At 36.3% G+C, this 23,488-nt stretch overlaps 1 protein-coding gene across 2 annotated transcripts in view; it reads right to left on the reverse strand.

Moving 5' to 3' along the window:
- USH2A (usherin) overlaps positions 1–23,488 on the reverse strand; it is a gene marked incomplete at both ends in the record, with an annotated part of 794,746 nt that overhangs the window by 198,513 nt on the left and 572,745 nt on the right. For both annotated transcript variants that reach the window (XM_081220997.1, XM_081220996.1), the window contains 2 exons: positions 3,955–4,123; positions 7,665–7,863. In XM_081220997.1, coding sequence (XP_081077123.1) covers positions 3,955–4,123; positions 7,665–7,863 — 368 coding nt within the window. The remainder of the gene's footprint in view (positions 1–3,954; positions 4,124–7,664; positions 7,864–23,488) is intronic.

A 23,488-nucleotide genomic window follows, 5' to 3' on the forward strand; every position in this document is an offset into this window, starting at 1 on the left:
ATTATATGATTCTACTTATATGAGGTACCTAGAGAAATGGAGAAATGATCTTACTGTGAACAGTGCAGTTGCTGTGTTTGTTACATTTCTCTGGGTGAGAGGTTTCTCCTGTCTGGTCTGCAATGTAGTTCCCATTTCTTAAATCTTTACAGCTAAAGAACTCAGTGTCCCTTGCTGGCAAACTTTCTTTAACATAATGTGTCCAGGGGCAGCACCAGTTAATTAAACATCACTTAGGACAATGGTGGGCTTAGAGGAACAGTGTACACACTTATACTGGGGAAAAACAACCCTTTTTTTAAAAAAAAAAAACCTCCACTTTTGAGTATAACAAATATCAATTGGATATTTTAATCCTATTTTCTGGAATCCCTCAGAACGTTATTCAGTTCCTGACAGAAGAAAAGGCTTCATAACAAGAGGTGTGGATTATATCAATGAGAAGTAAAACTGATTTTTCCCCCCTCAAAAATGGGCTATTAGACATAAGATACAAGGATCAGTCGCCTTCTCATTAACCTCTCAAAATGAATCTATTTCACGACAGGCTTGAAAATGTTTTCTCTCTAAAAGCTACCATGCAGTCTTAACAGTTAATTGTTATTCTTATCAAAGAATGACCCACATTAACATTTAGCTTGAGGTCATTAGCACATTTATAAAAAAAGGGAGGAGTGGAAAGAGCATTCTTCCCTCTGCTGTTCTTTGTTATACGGGTTCTATGGAGGAAAGTTGTGAGAAAAAATGAAGTCAATAGTATCCAACAAAATGAAGTAAATATTATTCACCAATATTTCAGACCTGTCTAGAAATATCAAAATGCCTATACCTGTCTCAGCCTTGAACTGGCAGACTACTGATTGAATTTTAATTACATTGAAATATAAGATGGTTTGGGGTCAATACACTTTCTTTCTTAATGTAAACAGTGTTAAACCAGTTAATAAAGACCATTGGCTGAAAATAGAGGTCACAATATAATCTTTTCTTTTAGGTACTGATATATTGAGATTCATGATTGGAGTAAAACATTTTCTTTGATTATCCAATAAGATTGCATTTTTTCCTTTTGACATCAAGGTAGGCATTCTAATCCTGTGAAAAATTAACCACTTAAAAGATCCAAATGTGGGCCATGCTCAACAGATTGGTAGATATTAAAATGCTTGAGGTCTGAGGGCTTCCTTTGTGGCACAGTGGTTAAGAATCCGCCTGCCAATGCAGGGAACACGGGTTCGATCACTGGTTCGGGAAGATCCCACATGCCATGGAGCAACTAAACCCGTGAGCCACAACTACTGAAGCCTGCGTGCCTAGAGCCTGTGCTCTGCAACAAGGGAAGCCACTGCAATGGGAAGCCCGCGCGCCACAATGAAGAGTGGACCCCGCTCTCCACAACTAGAGAAAGCCCGTGCACAGCAACAAAGACCCAACACAGCCAAAAATAAATCATAAATAAATAAATTAATTAAAATATATATAATAAAAAAATAAAATGCTTGAAGTCTGAATGAACATGTGTCAATATACAGATCATGGAGGTTTTAAAAACTCTTGCTTTAAAAATTACTTATTGGGCTTCCCTGGTGGCGCAGTGGTTGAGAGTCCGCCTGCCGATGCAGGGGACACGGGTTCGTGCCCTGGTCCGGGAGGATCCCGCGTGCCGCGGAGCGGCTGGGCCCGTGGGCCATGGCCGCTGGGCCTGCGCGTCCGGAGCCTGTGCTCCGCGACGGGAGAGGCCACAGCGGTGAGAGGCCCGCGTACCGCAAAAAAAAAAAAAAAAAAAAAAATTACTTATTAAAAAGTTTTGTATAATATCAGTAAATGACCTTTGAGCTTCCATGACTTATTTCAGTTTTGGGGAAAAAAAGTTGAATTTTATTTGGAAATAGAACAAAAGTAGATTGATTTCTTAGTTGGAGAACTGACACTTTGTGCTAGGATTGAGAAAGGTGACAGGTAAAGAGCCTAGGTGTTCATAGCCATGACATATGCAACCAAGTGTTTTTCATCAGTTTTAAGGCACAGTGGATATTTTTCAGAGTTGGGGCAGTTCATGGTAAACCATAACTTACCAGAAATTTTAATGTGACTTGCAGATGAAAACACAATTGTTTAGTTCTATGCTGGACTTAGAGAAAAGCCTAATATAACCTACTGGTCTGAAGAATGGGAAGGATGGAACAACAGAAAATTTCCATCTCACCTCTATAGTTATAATCTCTATAGTTATAATTTTCAAGGCAAATTTTTTTGCAAGGAGGGAAGATGTGAAATATAGTTGAAAACTCCCAAGTGTAAATTATTTTGAGAGAGTAAAGCATTTGACAGTGTTTAATTCATTGCCTAACACTATGATTTGTAGTATAATGAAGTTAAGGCTTTTCTGCAAAATCTTCGTTTCTGTCACCGTTCTGTTTTCTTACTTGGAAAATCCAGTTGATTAAGAGTTAATTATGAAAGTATTTTTGCATAAGAATCAGAAATAACTGTACTTTTACAAGGGCAGATTTTTCTATTAATTTTAAGGAACAATTATGAAGAATAGAAGATCTCTGCCTGGAATAAACCTGCATAGTATTTAATCATTTCACTTTCCCTGTTTGCTCCAGTGTTTTGTAAAGGATATACTGGGTGAGACAATTTCTCCATACAGATATCTTGGATGGATATATTTGTACCAAACACAAGGTACACCGAACAATACCTGAATTAACTACATTTCTGGCATAAATTTCATGTTAAACTAGATATCTCAAAGCATTGAGCATCCAAACACTTAGCTTTCTTCTCTTTCTCCCATATCTATTTTCTGTGCTCTTAAAGAAGAAATAGGCATTAAACTTAGGTACTGGGGAAAAAAAAATCTGTATTCTCAATGGCTTTTCTAGAATAAATAGTAACCGATAGTAACAATAATGAAGTTTTTAGAAGTCTGGAATAGTTGTTTAATAATTATGTTAACACCTATTAAGTAGACTGCTCAAAAGAGCATGGATTGGGCTTCCCTGGTGGCGCAGTGGTTGAGAGTCTGCCTGCTGATACAGGGGACACGGGTTCGTGCCCGGCCTGGGAAGATCCCACATGCCGTGGAATGGCTGGGCCCGTGAGCCATGGCTGCTGAGCCTGCGCGTACGGAGCCTGTGCTCCGCAACGGGAGAGGCCACAACAGTGAGAGGCCCGCGTATCGCAAAAAAAAAAAAAAAGCATGGATTTTGGAAAGACACACAGATTTGCATTTCAGCTCTTCCGCTCCCATCTATGTGGATCTGGGCATGTCATCATATCATACGTAAAGCCTTGAATACAGAGTGTGCCAGAAACTTGTTTTATAAATGCCAATTGTTGTTATCTTTATTTTCAGCTATATTCACTGGACATGGTTTTGTGCCGTTGAATTTGGAAAATGGCTAATTCAGTTGGCTGATAAGACAGAAGGAAAAGAAGGTGAGGAGGGAAAAATTCTTGATTGCTACTCTTTGCTACATCCCTCCTTCCCCTGCCAGACCTAGAGCAATTAGGGGGCCTCAGATAAATGGAATCTGTGGTTATGATCCCTCTAGGAACAATGCGTACATCCTTCAGAACAGAAATGGAGAAAATGGAGAACAGCTTCATGGAGTGGAACACGAAGAAATTCACAGAGTTTATGGTGAAATACTCAGCCATGTGGATAAAATAAAGTCACAAAAAAGGGAATTATCCAGCTCTCCAGATATATCTCTTTATGTAATACATATAATGAGTTCTCTATTCCCTCTCTAGTTTGTACCTAGTCTTGCTTATATTTCAAAAAAGCTGAGAGAAGAAATGATACCTAAAGCCGGCCATTGGCTATGTGTTGGTGGTTTAATCTCTGGTGGGGAGGTGCTTAAAATAGTTCATTGACACAAGTCACATGTTTCTTTTTTCTGGTTCCCAAGATTACTGAGTACTACTGGAAATGATCCTCACCGGGTAGAATCCTAACGTAATACCCCGAGCAGCACTGATGATTCGGTTGTCCCTCTTGTATTCGGCCACCACAACAAACTCCAGTTGAGTTCAAAACAAATGCGATGTACTTCTCTTCACAACAGTGGTGTCCAGGCTGGGTGTCATAGAGAACTCCATTACAACACACCTGAAATTTGAGAATCAGATATAAAGAAATAGTTTTATTAAGAGTATTGTACCACCATATCTTATGTGATACAGTTATTATTTAATAAGGACTTGATCTGAGACCAAATGTAGCATATTTCTGATAAAAATTTAAAGGTTTAAAAAGTACATTTTCTCTGTATCATTCAAATTCTATCAATGCTGTTGATACAATGTAGCTTCTTTTAGCCTTCAACCATGCTTTGTGCTCTATTTTAATACTCTATAAATATGAATTATCTTTTGAATGTCAGTGCTGCCAATGAGAAGATGATTTAGAATTGTAAATGAACAGTTTCCTTCATATATATGTTTTTATTTTAATGATTGTTTAATTTAAAAACATTGCATCTGTGGAAACCTGTCTCTCATTGATCTTTTATTTTTTTAATACATTGCATTTTCCTTACACTAATTTATATGATCACTTATTTATGAACCCAATCTTCAGACAAGGCAATCTCAACAGTGCCCAACATTTATATATATATATATATATATGTGTGTGTGTGTGTGTGTATATGTATAGAAAAGGAAATTTATATGGAAATTAATTTTGAAAAGCCCTTTTAACAGTGTTTTCTCCTGTGGAAGAAATTATGTGCTTGAGCAATCAAATAATAATTTTGCATGCTCACTTGAGGTCTGAGAGACTGACACTCTGTATCTAGAACAAATGAAACACGGAATAGTGCTGACATGTAGCCTCAGGACATACACTCGGCATAAGTTGCATTAGTTAGATAGATGCTTCCTGTAGAAGACAAAATCGACCACTATTTAAGAGGTGTTTCTCTTTTACCTTTTTGCTCATTGCTACTTCCAGCCTGCACCGACATTTGATTCATGCTTAATACAAGGGCAGTAAAATGTGGAATCTCTAAGTCTGAAGACTAGCTTAGTACTTCATTGATTTCTGAAAAATGACCAAAGAGCAAAGAAACTGGGCAGAAGTCTATTTCTATGTTTCCTCAGGTAGCCCTGGTAAACTAACTGCAATAAATTGGCTTTGCTGTGTCAAGTTGTTAGCAATGAGGATTCAAAATCAGTCTAGGGCTTCCCTGGTGGCGCAGTGGTTGGGAGTCCGCCTGCCGATGCAGGGGACGCGGGTTCGTGCCCCGGTCCGGGAGGATCCCACATGCCGCAGAGCAGCTGGGCCCGTGAGCCCATGGCCGCTGAGCCTGCGCGTCCGGAACCTGTGCTCCGCAACGGGAGAGGCCACAACAGTGAGGGGCCCGCGTACCGCAAAAAAAAAAAAAAAAAAAAAATCAGTCTAATTCCAAGGATGAATTGCATGACTCTTTTCTTTGATGCCATATTCTATGTGACAAGTAAAATTTCAAATTATGCCCCATTTTAAAAGAGTTAAGCAAAAACTCTTCTCTTTGTGTTTATGTGGGGTTTAGGAATGCTGGTCATTTTTGCTTTCAGGGTAAAGCAATACACACCTTCCTCTTGTTTTATGACAGTGACCTAAAATCTTGCCCTTTGTTGTACAATCTTAAAGAATCTATTAAAGTCCCATTCACGTATAGTGAGTTTCTGGACATCGAAGAACATCCAGCCTTTTCCTTCAGCAAGATTCGCTAGGACTTACCATCCTTTTAAATTTTCAAGCATTTATTTAGTGATGGGTCATTAGGACTGGTTCCCTTCCATACTTTCAGTGTCAGTGTCATTCTCAAGCTCTTTCAGTCACGTGAAACTTGTGCCTTTCTTCTAACCAACTCTGGTTTAGATCATCAATGGGTCCCCAAAGGGGACATTTTCAGGAGATTATTTCTCTTGAGAGGTCTCCTCCTGAACAGAGTATTTCTTAATCTTCGAATTCAGTCTTCAAGTTCGTTGTCTCAGAAAACAATTTTAATAACTTGAGCTGGTAAGTGTGTAGCTAATATTCAAATAGGCAGCTTGTTCCTTGCTCTATGTTTTCCAAAAGTAATTCTGTAATCTAGTGATTCTCAAAGTGTGGTCCCTGGACCAGATGTAGAGGCATCACCTAGGAACATGTTAGAAATGCAAATTCTCATGCTCTACCCCACACTTCTTCTGGGGGTGGGACCTGCTGTGTGTGTTTGAACAAGCCCTCCGGGTGTGATACTCACTGGGGTTTGAGACCCATGGCTGTAATCACACGGGGAAGCTTGTATAACTATTACAGATGCTCCTGTAGTGATTTAGCCAAAAGACCCTTAGACTCACAATAAATCTATTTTCTACCTCTCTCCAGCCTCTCACACAGGAAATATATATTCATAGTTAACCCCAAACAAAATTTACAAACAACTTTTTCCTCTTGAGATTTTAATTGACTTCCTCTTTCACTGACAATACTTGTGTGTGTCCTTAATCCTTAAAGTAAAAATGACTTTGTTTAATGCATCAAAGATTTTTTTTTTCCTCCTGGAGAATTTTAATGGGAAAATTTATTCTAGCAATTTTTTTTCCTCTCAGAAATCCTAAATTTCATTTCATTTTATGAAAGTGTGCTCATCATATGGCACACATTTAAAATGCCTTAAAATGACATAAAACTTAGGCATAATGACAATTCTGGAGCCTAAGTGTCAAAAAAAAGTACAGTTAGTAACTACTAGTTTTATGACATTTCTTAGATGATAGCAACTGCTTAGCCAGTGTCAGCCATAATAATCTGTATTTTGATCCATATTGCTTCAACAACTCACTTTCATAATTACTATGTCCTTTTGCAGCGAATCTTTTGAATTTAGTAGTAGCTTTAGTCATTACATGTGTGATGTTGTTGACAAATAGGAACATTATTTCATTATGTGAAATCCTATCTTCAAACTAAGGATTTTCTGCATCATTTATCAATAAAAACCATTTACAAACTCCTCTGTCTGGCTGTCTTATTGATCTGCTTCTTAAACTGCAACTAATATGAACACTAATCTGCAAATGGCCATAATTTTAAAATATTTCAGTCAAACCATGAAAGGTCTCAATCACAGTTACTCATCAGTGTCATGTAAACAAACACCACTTGTAGCTGAATGGATTTGTTGTAAAGAAAATGCAAGTCACTCAATCAAACAAATTCGGGAGGTTCCTTATCATTTCAAGAAACTCATTTTCCTGTGAAGGTGATGAAAAATGAGAAGGCTAAAATGCTCATCGGGAAGATAGGATTTGTACAAGCATCCTTCCTTTTCCATGGGGTCTTCCTGATAGGTGGGAATCTTGATCATGATAAATCATGGTTTAAGAAGCAAGTCATTTCCTCAGACACAAATGTAAAATGTTAAAAGTATCCTCTCACTTTTCTGGAGGTCACTTGATAGCAATATCATTTATCATAGACATAGCAGATAATCTTTAAAAAATTAAGTCATAGTTTTAATTTATTATGTTGGATTGTAATTTCTTTTTTCCCCAGCTTTCTTGAAGTATACTTGAGAAATAAAATTATATATGTTAAAAAAAAAAAAAGCAAGTGATTTCACTTGGAGTGTTTAGTGAGAAAAACATATTTCCCTGACTAGTTTGAAAAGATATACCTTAGTCTCAGGGGAGTAGCACCTGGGTCCACAGATAGTTTCAGGTTTTTGACACTTCACTGCTTTGCAGAGTTCATGACTGTGGTCCTTCACTGACTTCTGGATTTTAAGGCATGAACGCCATGTTTTCCGTAAGAGATCATATCCGAGAATGATGCCATTTGGCTTCCCTGGAGGCATCCAATCAATCTGAAGGGATCTGCAATGGACAGAATAATCAGGATTTCTGAAAAGACAACATTTAACATTGCTGTTGTCAGTCTCATCTGCCTTCCAGTTTGGTCAAAAGGTCTATTTTATCAATAACTTCCTAATTAAAAAGCTGGAGCAAAAGAATACATATACTAATATATATTCTGATATATGCTACTACCAGAGACTATGTTTTGAGAATCAATCAAAACCATTTAAGCTTTTGGGAGAATAACACATGACATGAGTCCGGTGGTCCCTCACTTTAAATTTCAGAGGCAAAAAGAAAGTAGCATTGTTTGTGGCTAGTCAGAAAATCAACAGAAAGTTTTGGTTGATAAGTAAAAACAAGACACAAATAATTTGACTTAGTAAATAGGGTGGAAATTAGAATATGTGTCACACCTAATCACTGCTTATAATCCCCTTCTCCTTTGCCTTCCTTCCCTCAGCTAGGACTAGCCATGTGACCCATAGCTGCTCAAAGAGATGCAACCAGAAGATGGTGGGATTCTAATAAAGGTCCCTAGGAAATTTTAGCTTCCTTGATGTGGCTGTCGCCCTTTCCCCTTTTCTTTCTTTCTTTTAAACACGATGTCTGGAACTTTGGCAATCACCTCATTCTTCTTGCAACCATTTGAGAGAGACCATAAGAATCACAAAGACGCCTCTGCGGTATTTGTTATAACGAACCAATGCCAACAACAATCTACTTCTAGAACTACTTACTTGAGCCTCTACTGTTGGTTGTTTTGTTACTTATAGCCAAAGTACATGACCAAATTGATAAATTCTTTGTATCAGTGATCAATTGATAAAATGTATCAATGAATTTATTTATTGATACATAACATTTATAAATTTTATCAATTGATACAATTGATAATCTCCCTCCAAATATACTTTATCTTAATTTTTTGACGCATAGAAACAGATTTAATTCTGCAATAGTTCTTTATATACCATGATCAAATATGTTTTGTGGTCAGAAATAGAGGAATTAGAGATTCCCATAACAAACTCCTTTATATTATCATGTTCTTGAAGATGTTTGATTTTTAAAAAATCGAGCCACGGTTTATTCTAAACATATAAATATACTGTTTTGGGTGGTTTGGTATACAATGAAGGCATAACATGGGACCAAAACTTTACTGCATTTTCAATGGTCTATTAATATTTCATCTGCTGTACTGAGTGAGATCATAACATAAAGCTGTTCACAGAAGAGTGAATCCTGAATAAAATGATCTACTCTCAGGTTAATGTGCAGAACTTTAATTCTGCACTTACATCTACTTGTCAGAATGACACAGTCCAGATGACATACCTGTACTATCTTCAGTATTTTTTTAAGAAGTCTATAAGAAGAGAGTAGTTAAAGTTTTAATAAAGCCCCAGAGATTTGGACATGACATATTTTTGCAGTTCAGCACAGCAAGGAAAGTCTGTTATTTGCAAAACACTAGGTAAATGTAAAATAATTATTTTTGTTCTTATTATTTTCAAAAAAGAGGGTGGAATTCTGATACTCAAGATTACTTTTATTGTTTTAATTCTAGAATTTTCAACCATAACAACCATTCACAAATAGTTATAGGTTAGCTTTACATATAAAACCTTCCAGTAAATACTCTGGAGAAGAGTAAGCACATATGAGTTTAGTCCCTATACTTTAAGATCTTAAAATTATCACAATAACTTATGTTGACCATCTTTCTGCCACTGTGTAACATAATATTTTTGTTATACCTTTTCTTTTCAGAAGAAGTATGTCTTTACAGGCCAAATTTTACTGGAACCTATCAGAATTCTAAGTGACATACATGTTAGGAATTCAATTAGGCTCAAACATTTACATTAAAAAGCCGCAGTCAAGATAAACCTTGACATTTTAATAGACTGCTAAAAAAGAAAATTATTTCCTTTTCTTGGGAGGTACAAACATAACACTTTCACTAATAAGACTCTATAGATAAGAAATTAATGTCAGCTATGAGACAACAGTTTCACAGGTGGCTTGTATAGTCACCATTATTATTCTAAGGTCTTTATCCAACTCTCAAAATTAATTCCACGTTTTGCAGATACCTCTTTTGTATTCATTGCATAATCAACTCCAGGAAAGACTATATTTAAGTGACATTCAAAGGTCGGACTTATCCACAAAAGCTGGCAAATTAGTAAAGTCTAGAAAACACCATGTAGAACCATGCCATTGTAACTTCTCTACCTTGCACAGAATAACGGTGAAGTGAGACCACCTATATTTTTAGTGATAGCAAGAACAGTTTTGATGTTGAGGATCTGAGTCAGGTACACTAACATACGTGATCAAAGAAGAATAGGGTGTTTAACACCTGTCCACCTCTCATTAGAACCCATGGGAGTAACACTGAAAAATCTTTTGGTTGTTGATTTAAAATGAAAGACATCTCTGATAAATGCACACCATTATTAACTGGATTAATGGTTTCATTGCTTTGATGTTTAAGAGTAAAATAGAAGGAACAGTCTTAAACCATAGGAATTAATGTGAAATACTGGGGAAACACTGAAGGGTTTTTTTTGTTTTGTTTTAATACATCAGTAAAGGTAGGCTCATGCAGAAACATGATCATGAATCCTCAAATGGATCTTCTTTTTTGGGGGTAGGTTTGTTCATAAAGTGACAATTAGAGTTTACTTAGCTTCCAGAGCACTAAGGAATAAAAGTTAAGCTACCTTAATAGAGCTTCTGATAAAAGCCACAATGTTTACACACATTTTAGCATGATTCATCAGGTGTTTAGAAAGTCTAGTCAGAGCTATTGACTATTTCTTTTTAAGTCTGTCATATTGTTAGTAGATTTACTATTCTACTTCTGTTCCTACTATGTACCCCTGTGGCCACTGTCACCACAATAATCATCACATTCAGCTCAAGAAGTACAAAATAACATTGAAGATAGAAATAATTATGGGAAAATCATTTATCACTTACCTTTACTGGTAAATATTAAAATGATACAGTTCAGAAAAAACTTCTATGGAGAGTTACAGTTCCCTTGGTGCTTTACATTTTATTCTAATATTTTATCACAATTTTGTCAAAATGTTCTTCTTTGGGCCAAAGGAAAAAATCTTCACATTACTTTAAGACATCCAACTAAATTGTTATAAATAGCTGTACATTCCCTGATCATGTTTACAGAGGCCTTTTAAAAATTCCTATTCAGCTTGGTCATTTTTGTCGGTCATTTATATAACATTCAAGTTCTTCAATACTATTCCAGATTGTAGTTATCAAAAATGACCAGGACACTTTTAATATAAGACTCAATAAATGTAATATGATAACAATATTAATTCTCTGCTCTCAAATCAAATAATTGAATGTTTAATTATCCACTAGAATATTTAGCATAACTTGTAGTCAGTAAAATATCAAAAGGTAAAAACTCTGTGTCCTTGAGTATGAGGAGATGTGAAACATGCATACCTGAAGCATGTCAAATATTATACAGCAGTGTAAAATCAAGTGTTTAAGTGTGTAGTTTAGGCTACAGGTATTACAGAAACACATAAACGAAGATCACTGTGTCTAGATGAACAACGAAGGTTTCATGGGAGAAGTGGATGTGGACTTGAATTGGAATAAGAGGATGGGAAGAATTCTGAGCAGGAAGATTCATATAAGCAAAAATAAGAGGGAGAAGCAGCCTAGCCATATGTAGAAGAGTAATGGGACCAACTTGATGAGCGAATGATTTACATCCAGCAATAATGGAAGGTCAGTTTGAACTTAAGAAGAAAGTTATGAAGTCCCTCAAATACTATGTTGAGGAATTTGATGGTGAAATAGGGTGATTGTGCAGTGGTATCACTAGCAGAATAAAAAGTCCTTTTAGGAGTAATACCCTGGCAGATTAGAGTAGAAGAGACTAGGGGTAGGGAGAAATATCAGTGAGCTTCTGCAGTAACTTAAGTATGAAAGATGGTTTAATAGGGTTTTCTCTTATTTAGGAACTTAAACTATAGCCCCAAACTGAGGATGACCAATGATGAATTCCTCCGTTAAGTATCTTGCTTCTAAAAGGGAATAAACAGCAAGATTCTGCTGCAATGAACATTGCAGTGCATGCATCCTTTCGAATTATGGTTTTCTCCGGATATGGAGTGGGAATGCTGGGTCATATGGTAGCTCTATTTTTAGTTTTTTAAGGAACCTCCATACTGTTCTCCACAGTGGCTGTATCAATGTACATTCCCACCAACAGTGTAGGAAGCTTCCCTTTTCTTCACGCCCTCTCCAGCATTTACTGTTTGTAGATTTTTTGATGATGGCCATTCTGACTGGTATCAGAAAGAGAAAAACAAATATTGTATAATATCGTTTATGTGTGGAATCTGGAAAAATGATACAGATGAACTTATTGGCAAAGCAGAAATAGAGTCACGGATGTAGAGAACAAACTTATGGTTACCAAGTGGGGGAAGAGGGGGTACGAATTGGGAGACTGGGATTGACTTATATACACTACCATGTATAAAACAGATAACTAATGAGAACCTACTGTTTAGCGCAGGGAACTCTACTCAGTGCTCTGTGGTGACCTAAATGGGAAGGAAATCTAAAAAAGAGTGGATATATGTATACATATAACTGATTCACTTTGCTATACAGTAGAAACTAATACAACATTGTAAAGCAACTATACACCAATAAAAATTTTTTTAAAAATTTAAAAAATAAAAAATACCCCCCCCCCAAAAAAAAGATTCTGCTGAGTTCTGAGGATAAAGCTGCCTTTTAACATTGACCCATCACCCAAACCAACCCAAAATAAACAGAACTCTGGGATAGAGTTTTTGATTTTTAATGAATATTTATTAAGTACCTCCTATATGTCAAGCATTGTTCTATACTTACAAATAAACAAGACAAAGTTCCTTCTTTCATAAAGCTTACATTTTGCTGGGGGAAGGGGGGACAGTAAACAAACACATAAGTATATACGATATGTTACATTGGTTGCCTGAGAAGGCCTGGCTCTTCTGTGCAGAAATCCGAAAGAGGGGATGAAGCAAGTGAACAGGAGTTTCTAGGCAGAGGGAACAGGAGGTATAGGGGTTTTGAGACATCCATGCACATGGCTTGTTGAAGGACAATCAAAGAAGCTAGTAGGACAGAGCTGGACTGAGCAAGAGAATCATGGAAAATGAATCAGGTGGGTGTTGGGAGTGTGGGTTTGGGGATTGCAGATCCTGTAGGGTTTTATAGAACATGGAAATAACTTTGGATTCATTTTTGAGTGCATTGGAAAACCACTGGAGATTTTTGAGCCACGGAGTGAAAGAGGAATGATTTACTTAGTGAAGAGTGACATTAAAATCCACCCCCAGTCCACACCTAAACATTCTCAAGGCTGAGACTCAGAGAAACTGGAAGCACTTGCTTCTCCTGGTTGGTACTTCCTGAGATGCAGAAATATCTAAACCCAATTTGCAGCTATCCCTGGAGGGAAGTATAGAAAGGAGTTTGGGGCAGCTTGACATGGGGGTTGGCAGCCTATATGACCACAGAAAAGGTGCTTGCTTCTCAGTTAGAGAATTCTAATGGCCAGATATTGTCTGGAGCCGCTCTAATGATAGGGTAAGACAAGGCTGCCACACCGTCGATCTTTAGCATGGCGCACATGAGTGCATTTCCTATGAGCCAGTGGATGCCTTGCAAGATGGCTAGGCTTGAGCTCCCTTGAAGTTACACTGACCATGATGGTGGGTTTTTGGGGGAGGGGGCTCCAGCAAGAAGAGTGTTTGGTGTGTCCTGCTCTGTTGGCACCATAGATCAGTTGCAGAGGACAACACTCATGTGAGAGAGCGTGGCTTTGGGGAGATCCTCATGGGTTCTCTCAAGGAAAGCATACAGTTGTTCAGAAAAGTGCCACCTTCCACAGAGAGGGCTTGGATGGCTATCCAGTGATGGAAGTAAAATAGTAACATTGGGAAGAGGCACATTTGAATGAAAGGGAATAGGCAAGAAAGAGCAAGGAGGGAGAAACGGCAAACTGGGATCAGGTCTGAGCCTGTGAAATGGTGGAATATTTGAACTACATGTGAGCTTAATATTTTGCTGGAGATGGAATGGACTTTTTTTTTTTTTAATTTTTGCTAGACTCTTTCTGGCCACACTGCACGGCATACAGGATCTTAGTTCCCTGACCAGGGGTCAAATCTATGATGCCCCCTGCAGTGGAAGCATGGAGTCCTAACCACAGGACCACCAGGGAATTCCCAGAATGCACTTTTTAATACTTGATCATGAATCTTAATGACTAAAATGAGACTCATAACTAAAAAATAATGTGAAGGCCATAAGGTATTCCTGAAAGGTTTTTCAAGAGTTGGGGAAAGGACATCCAAAATATTATGTTTAGGCAGCAAGTAGTAGGCAAAAAGTAAAGACTTTCCTCCTTGTATCTCACTGGATTAAGACAAGTACATCAACATAAATGATAAAGCATGAGCTAGGGTTGTGGTGGTGGAAATGGAGAAGAGGAACAGCTATGAGAAGATACTCCAAAAGAAAATATGGAGTGAAATCAGGGGATTAAAATAAATCAAAGCTAGATGTCTGCGATCATATGCAAGGCAGTGGTGCCTTTGCAGAAATGGATGTTGGAAAAATTGGGTTAGATGAGAATTAAGGCTTGAGGTTATGGAAGTGATGGGTGCCTATCATTATAGAAAATCAATAGGCGATTGAATATATGGCACTGGAGTTTAGGGAGAAAACTGGGACAGAGATCTTGAGACATCAGTATGATGAAAACTGTGAGAATATTTGAACTATTTGAGTAGTGGAGGGAGTCTTTCTGTTGAGGACACCCACAATTAATGAATGGAATTAGAATGAAACCAATAAAAGAAACCAATGAGTGATCAGGGAGCCAGGGATAAAGTGGCAGTTAAAGGTCAAAGTGAATTGGGAGGAAACACTGGATTTTGTTGAGATGCACACAAAGGCCTCTCAAAAGCTTAGTGATTGAGCTGCTTCTGTGGGAACTGAAAAATGTCAAGAAGTTAAAAGGAGTTTGGGAAAGAGAGGGAAGTGAGAAAATGGAAATAGTGCTGGCAGCGTCTTAAGAATAAGCTCAATATTCTGTAAGGTCTCCTAATCAAACACTGAGTTGGATGATCAGAATTCATTGGCCATCAGAACTACTATTTCCTGAAAGCCATTATGATTATCAGACTATTGACTGGATATGTACATCAGTTCTAAATACACTCTAAATGATTTCTTTCGAGAGGTCTTCCCATATCCTTCAGACTCAAGTAGACAATTCCAGTCCAAGTTAAAAGCTATCTCAAGTTATCCATACTGGTGAGAAGGGGAGTTGAGAATATGGATGAAGAAGTGATCTGACATTCTACATCTACAGCCCAGCACACTCCCCATTTAAAAAAATAAAAACATGGCTCAAAAAATGTTTTTAATTGTAAAATTATTACTTCAGTATTCAAGTTATCAGTCACTGAAAAAAATCAGGGAGGGAAAATAATGATAGAAGAGATTTCCTGATATCCAATGTCATAGTATAAAAATATAGAGGCCTCAAAGTTTCACCCAAATTTGGTGAGGCAAAAAGGGGAAAGTTCTTTTTCCACAAGCTATGACCTGTCATGCCATCCTCAACCCCCAGCTAGGTACTTTGAAAAGTTAGGGGGATTTCTAAATGAAGATAGTGGTTTAACCTTCATTTAGAGACACAGACCCTGTGCTGCTATCATAAGGAAGCTGGTGTGTAAAAATATCATTTATGTCATTCAGGAGCTTGAGGCAAATTTTTAAACAATTATTTGTGAATGCTACAAAGACATTATGCCTCAGCCTTCTCATCAATAATACAGCCCCAAACTGATTTGGAACTGTAAAAACTGCCATGGATCCCATTAAAGGAAATGAGACACATGATCTGTGTTCTCTCTTTCTGCTTTCCCTTGAGCTTCATGCCTGGAAATCATGCATCTTGGAATAGCAGTCCAGTCATGTAATAAAAACTCTTCCTTGTTTATGTTCTTTTCTTAGCTTATCCATTTATGGAGAATAAATAAGTGAACTTCAGAGGCAGCCCAGTACCCAGTAAAGCTGTCAGTTGCAGTGTTTGTCATATTTCAATCAAAGCCAGAGCCAGCTAGCTATCTTCATCCAGTGCAGTCTCTACATTCTCAAGGACCAGAATTAATGAATTAGCTATTGATTAAATTCTACTCTAGCAAATCCACCAAGGCAAATAAATGAACTACCCAGGGCATGTGTAGGCCACGGCCAGACATGTCTGGGTTATCGATCAGTCGTTAGCATTCTTTGGGGATACAGAAGCAGCTGATGATAATATGACAAGTATGGAAAATGTGATGTAGAAACGGAGTTTGTTTCTGGAGGAGTAGCTTATAAAACTAGAAGGTTTCATCTGATCTTTCTAAATACCTTTGTGTGCTATGGCATCTTTGGTTTATATATAATGGGAGAAACATGTGTAAGTGCTTGTACTAAAGATGTTGTAGTCAAAAGCAAGGTATAGGTTAAGGCCAAAGATGAAAATGACATGCTCCATGCTTATAATCAAACAGGCTGGTAAGCTATTGGTATATGTTACGAAAATATGTAAAAGTTAAAATTTGCTGATGACTGCTTTTTACCAAAAATAAACAAAGATTCTAAGAAATATGTGTCTTATTAGAAACCAAAATATTCTAAATGCTATAGAAGTAAACCCTGTCTACTGACATTTATCTGGAAGGATTTCACATTTGATTTTGCATGTTGCTAATATAAAAGAGATTTTCATTTTCTTAAACCAAAATAGAAACATAACTAACAAGTATACACTGCCAGAAGTATAATGAAATTACACAAACAATGACATGCACACAGGAGGCTAACTGCTTTGCTGTTGGTGTAATTTTGATTAATGGTTTGGCGCCTATATTTGCTCATTAGAGTCTTGCCTTTGGAAAATGTTGCCGTGCTACAATAGATCAACTTAAGAAAGGAAAGACTGTACATGCCAATATTTGGTTGTGAATGATTTCCATCAGTTTTTTTGCTATATCTTTGACCAAAAAGAAAAAAAAAAGGAAATAAAGTTGCCAAAGGCATTGGAATAAAGAAAAATATGGAGGGGTTCGTACTTTCTGTGCTGGTCAACATGGAGAAAGCCAGTTATAGCCTCTCTCTCCCACTGATTACTGCTAAAAAGTCTGCTCTAATTACAAAAAGCAACCACTCAAGGACTCTGAAAAGTTAACAATAGAGGCAGATCGGGAGGGGAGCCAAAACTTAAAGAGCAAACATTACAGGATGCATTTCCCATCGTTTCCCCCCTTTGTTTGTCTCCCATCTTTAACCCAAGAGCAGCCCCAGTGTGGAACCGAGCACTGGGCAAGCAAAATCTATGCGAGGAACCCAATCTTTCTGGCCAGAGTACAAGAAGGCCTTGCAAGCCAAAGGGTATGATGGGTATTCCTGTTTCGTTTTATTTCCTCTTTCTCCTCTCTTTTTTCCTGCTCTGAGGATGATTCCAGCCAAGGAGCTGCATGATGGCAGTCCTGGCCAAACGAGAATCTAAAATCCTGAGAAAAAACAAGCTGTCTGACCAGAGGAATCACGGGAAGCACCCCTGTGGTCCAAAATCTCATTTATTTTTTCCTCTATTTTCTCTCTAATCTCACTGTCCCCCAAACAACCTCATTTATGTGAACTGTGAGGTATATTGGGTGGCTAAAATTACAAGAGAAACCATGTCTTTCTAGCCAAAAATTTGGGAAAGGAAGTCCAAGTGATGTGAAAAACATGGGGGAAATCTCAGAGAAGAGAAAGGTAGGCAGTCTACTAATTCTATACATGAACCAATACAAGTTCTAACTCAACTCCAAGCTGCACATGCATGGTTGCTTCACAGGCAAAGGAAATCTGAGCATTGTAGCAAAGACTTTGAGATCTGAACCATTACATAATCCCCCATCTAAATACCAGATTAGCCACTGAGAGGTGCATGCATGAGGCAGATATAAAGCAACACAGCAAAGCTTTTGAAAGATGAACTGATATTACAGCCACTGACCACATAAGCCAAGACAGAATTTTCAGTCTGAAGCTAACCAGTTGATTGCCTGTTGAAACAAACAAAAACTCCAACCTTCTTCAGAGGATTTTAACTCAAATCAAAGGACTCAAATCACACACTGATATTTAAAATATTCAGGATACAACCCCAAATCACTCAAAATTACACTAATCCAAAGAAAGCTGGAGTGGCTGTATTAGTATTAGACACAATATACATGATGACAAGAAAATTACCAGGAAGAAAAAGGAATATTACACAATGATAAAAGGATCAATTTACCAAGACACAACAATCTGAAATATATATGCACCTCATAAGAAAGCAACAAAATACATGGGGCAAAAACTGATAGTTCTAAAAAAGAAATAGATAAGCCCACAGTTATATATATTTGGAGATTTCAACATGCCTCTCACAATAATTGATAGAACAACCAGGCAGGAAATCATTAAGTGTATAGATGACCTGAACATCACTATCACTCAACTCGACCTAATTGACATTTATAAAATGCTCTAACAACAGCAGAACACACATTCTCCTCGAGTACACATAGAATATTCACCATGATAGATCATATTATAGGCCATAAAATAAACCTTAACTAATGTGAAAGAACTGAAATCATAAAACCATGTTTCAGATCATAACAGAATGGTACTAGAAATTCACATTCACAACTTATCTGAAAAACCTCCAAATATTTGGGAATTAAGCAAACCACTTCTAAAATAATTCATGAGTCAAAGAAGAAGTATTAAGAAAATTAAAAAGTATTTTGAACTAAATGAAAGAAAATGCAACATTTCAAACTTTCTGAGATTCACCTGAAGCAGGGCTTAGAGGAAAGCTCATAACTTTATATGGTTCTAGTCAAAAAGAAGAAAGATCTCAAATCAATAATGTGAGCTTTCCTCTCTAAGAAACTGGAAAAGAAGAGTAAGATAAATCCAAAGCAAGAAGAAGAAAAAAATCAATAAAGAGCAGAAATCAATGAAATAGAAAACATAAAACAATAGAGAAAAAGCAATAAAACCAAAAGATGGTTCTTTGAAAAGATCCACAAAATTGATAAAACTCTAGACTCATTGACTATGAAAGAGAGAAGACACTTATTAGTTATCAGAAATGAAAGAATGCAAATAAATCCAGACTCTACAAACATTACAACTTTCTGCCCATAAATTTGGTGAAATTAACCAATTCTTTGCAATCACAAGATTACAGATCTCACTCAAGAAGAAATAGATACCTTGAATCATCCTACACTATTAAGGAAATTAAATTCTGAGTAAAATTCCTTTCAACAAGGAAAACTCTAGGCAAAGGTGAGTTTCACTGGTGAATTCTACCAACATTTAAGAAATAAATACCTTTTCACACAGTCTCTTCCAGAAAATAGCAGAGGAGGGAATATTTTCCAACTTATTTTATGGGGCCAGAATTACCATGTTACCAAAACCAGGCAGACATTACAAGAAATAAAAACAGTTCAATATATTTTATGAGGATAGTCATAAACATCCTCAATAAGATAACAGCAAATTGCATGTATAAAAAGGAAAATACATCACAACCAAGTGGGGTTTATCCAGATAACACAGACTAGTTAATTATTTGAAAATCAATCTATATAATTAACCATATTAATAAATTATATGCAAAAAAGGCATTTAACAAAATTCAATATCCATTTATGATAAAAACTCTCAGCAACTAGAAATAAAAGAGAAGACTTCAACCCAATAAAAGGTATCTCTAAAAAATTCATAGGTAACATCACATGTAATGGTAAAAGAATAGGAACAAGCCAAGGGTATCTGCCTCATTGAATGAGCCAAGGCAATAAGGCAGGAAAAAGAAGTAAAAGACACACAGATTGCAAAGGAAGAAATAAATTATTTCTTTTTGCAGAGGATCTAGGAGACCCAGGGAATCTACAAAAAAGCTCCTAAAAGATCCTAAAACTCATAATGAGTTTAGCATAAGGTTGCTGCATACAAGGTCATTATACAAAAATTGTGTTTCTACACCCTAGTGATAAACAATTGGATTTCAATGTTTTTAAAGAACCATTAAGAGTAGTACTCCCCAAAATAAATAGTAGGTATAAATCTAATGAAATATGTGTAGGATCTGAACACTGAATTCTACAAAACACTGATGAAATAAATGAAAGAGGATGCAAATAAATGAGCAATATGCTGTATTTATGAATTGGAAGATGTGGTATTGTTAAGGTGTCAATTCTCCCTGTATTGAACTATAGATTAAATGCACTCCTAATCAAAATGACAGAAGGATTTTATAGATATTGACAAGCTGATTCTAAAATTTATATGGAAAAGCAAAGTAATGAGAAAGGTCAGAAAAAGTTTTTAAAAAGCTTAAAGTTGGAGAACTCATAATACATGATTTTACAACTTACTGTAAAGCTACAGTAATTAAGATTGCATGATACTGGTAAATGAATATGCACATTGATAAACTGAACAGAATAGAGAGTTCAAAAATGACCTATAAAAAAATGACTTACAAAATGTGTTAAATTGATTTTGACAAAGGTCTAAAAGCAGTTCAAAGGAGAAGATATAGTCTTTCCAACAAATTGTGTTGGAAAAATTGGATATCCCTATGCAAAGATGTTAACCTTGACCCACACCTCAGTTTATAGAAAAATTAACATAAAATGAATCACAGACATAAATTCAAAATGTAAACATAAGAAACTTCTAGTAGAAAAAATAAGAGGAAATATTTGTGACTTGACTCAGGTAAGGATTTCTTAGATACAACAGCAAATGCACAGTCCATGAGTGAAAAAAGTGATAAACTGAACTTTATTGAAATTTAAAATTTTGCTCTAAATAAAAACAATTAAGAGAATGAAAAGACAAGCCATAAATGAGAGGAAAATGTTTGCAAATCATATATCTGACAAAAAAATTCAAATCCAAAATATACTTTAAAAATATGAACTCAACAATAAGAAAGCAACAAATACAAGTAAAAAATTAATAAAATATTTGAAAAAGCACTTCATCAAAGGAGAAAACAAATGCCGAAAAAGCATTTGCAAAGATGATCAATATCATTAATCATCATGGAAATAAATGTAAATTAAAACCATAATGACACACCACTAAACATCTATTAAAATAGCTAGAGAGAGAGAGAGAGAGAGAGGAAAAATTCTTGCAGAATATCAAGTTCTAGCAAAGATGAGAAGCAACTGAAATTCTCATACAATGCTAGTAGGAATGCAAGATGTTACAGTCACTTTGGAAATTGGTTTGGCAGTTTCTTTTTTTTAAATTAATTTTTATTGGAATATAATTGCTTTACAATGTTGTGTTAGTTACTACTGTACAGCAAAGTGAATCAGCTATAAGTATACCTATGCCCCCTCTTTTTGGATTTCCTTCCCGTTTAGGTCACCACTGAGCATTGAGTAGAGCTCACTGTGCTATACAATAGGGTCTCATTAGTTATCTATTTTATACGTAGGATCAATAGTGTATATATGTCAATCCCAATCTCCCAATTCATCCCATTCCTCACCTTTCCTGGCAGTTTCTTATAAAGTAAGTAAAATATAAACTCATCCTATGATTCCGCAATCCAACTCTTAGTTACTTACCCACGTGAAATGAGAATCTATGTTCACGTTATATACATAATGTTTATATCAACTTTATTCATAGTCACCAAGAACTGGAAACTACCCAAATGGTACACAAACTGTGGTATATTCATACAATGGAATACTATTCAGTAACAAAAATTACCAAACTATTAATATGTGCAATAACATGGATGAATCTTAAATGCATTATGCGGAGTGAAAGGAGCCAGGCTTAAATGGCTACATACTGTATAATTCCACTTATATGACAACATGGAACAGGCAAAATTATACAGAACAGAGCAGTGTTTGCTCAGTTTGGAGGAGGGCGGAGGAGGAAGGAAGTGGCTATAAAGGGGCCAGTGTGAAGAAATATTCTGACATAATGGAACAGTGTTATAACTTAATTGTACTGGTGTGCATATGTTTGACAAGTTCATATGTACTTGTCAAAACTTGTAAAACTGTGAAGCAAAAAAGAGTGTATTTTACTATATGTAAATTAAAAAACAAAATAAAAAAAATTTAGACAATTAAAAAGTAAACAAATTTAGCAAACCCAGAATCTTTTTGGAAGTTTAATTCATTGTTAAAACTAGGCAGGTCTCTTCACACCCTTGTCAGTTTTTACAGAATCTATATTTTTTTCTATTCACCTGTCTTAAGTTGCCTCTCTGCTAATCCAAAACAATATCAGTTGATATCTGATGGAACTGATAAGACGAAAATGTTCTTTTTTTAATTCAGAATTTTAAGGCACTGTTTCATTGTTTTCTTAGCAATGAATGTTGCTGTTTATAGTCTGATAATGCCATTCAAATTCCCAATGCAGTATGTATACTATCTGTCTTTTCCTCCTAGAAGTTTTTTGGATGTGCTTTTTTTAACCTGGTATTTTGAAATTTCCTGATGATATCCCTTTATTGGCTCTTATTTCAATCACTGTGCTAGTATCTATAGTAGCTTTTAATCTACATACTGGTATCTTTGGTTCTGGGATATTGTCTTTTCCTTTTTTTGGTGGGGGGGCATATTTTCTTGTCATTTTTCTTTGATTATTTTCCCCCTTCTTTTTCCTCTGTTCTCTCTTTCTGGAACTCTTATTATCCAAATATTTGATTTCCTGGATTTTAAAACTTTTTCTTAAAAATTTCATTTGTATTAACATATTTGCTTTTTATTGCACTTTCAGAGACTTTACCTTAAATTTCCAATTCAGCTCTCACACTTTTAATTTCCATGAGGTACTCCCCCCCACCCCTCACATCCAGTTTTACTTTCTTTTTTCCAAGTAGGATTTTTTGGTGTTGTTTTATAGATAGAGGATGTCTTTTTATCCTCTAAGATTGTTATGGATTTTTTCCTCACCCTGCATTGTCCCTGTGTCTATTGAATTATTCCTCTGTTTTAATTTTGTTTCTTTTCATCTTTGAGATTAAAAAAAGATGACTAGAAGCTTTATATTGTATATGAGTGAGGTTTGTTGACTGATGTACTTTACTACTGTGTGACCAGGTGGTTAGCTACCTTTTCTGTTAGGTGATCCCTATCTGCTAGTTCCCGGAAGTATTTTATTTGGAGTCATTCAAACTTTTCCAGAGAAGAATGCCCTTCCTGTGTGGAAACATTTATGACTAGATATTTGTTTCCAAAAACAAAGCTGGGGAAAGCCACTGAGGTGCCATCATTCTAATTGTAGTCTACCACTTTAACATGATTTTTACCTTTGCCCCTCATCCCAGATTTCCACTGTGCCTAGTAGCCCTAATTCCTAAATACCTCTGTTCAGTTTCTTGAGAAAAAACTTCTAATCTCCTGGTGATGGAATATGCCACATGGAAGAAGAGAATTAGACACATGGATGAATGATACAGAGGTGGGCAACCTTG

This window comes from Mesoplodon bidens (genome assembly GCF_964165515.1).
Source record: "Mesoplodon bidens genome assembly, chromosome: 2".
NCBI lineage: Eukaryota > Metazoa > Chordata > Mammalia > Artiodactyla > Ziphiidae > Mesoplodon > Mesoplodon bidens.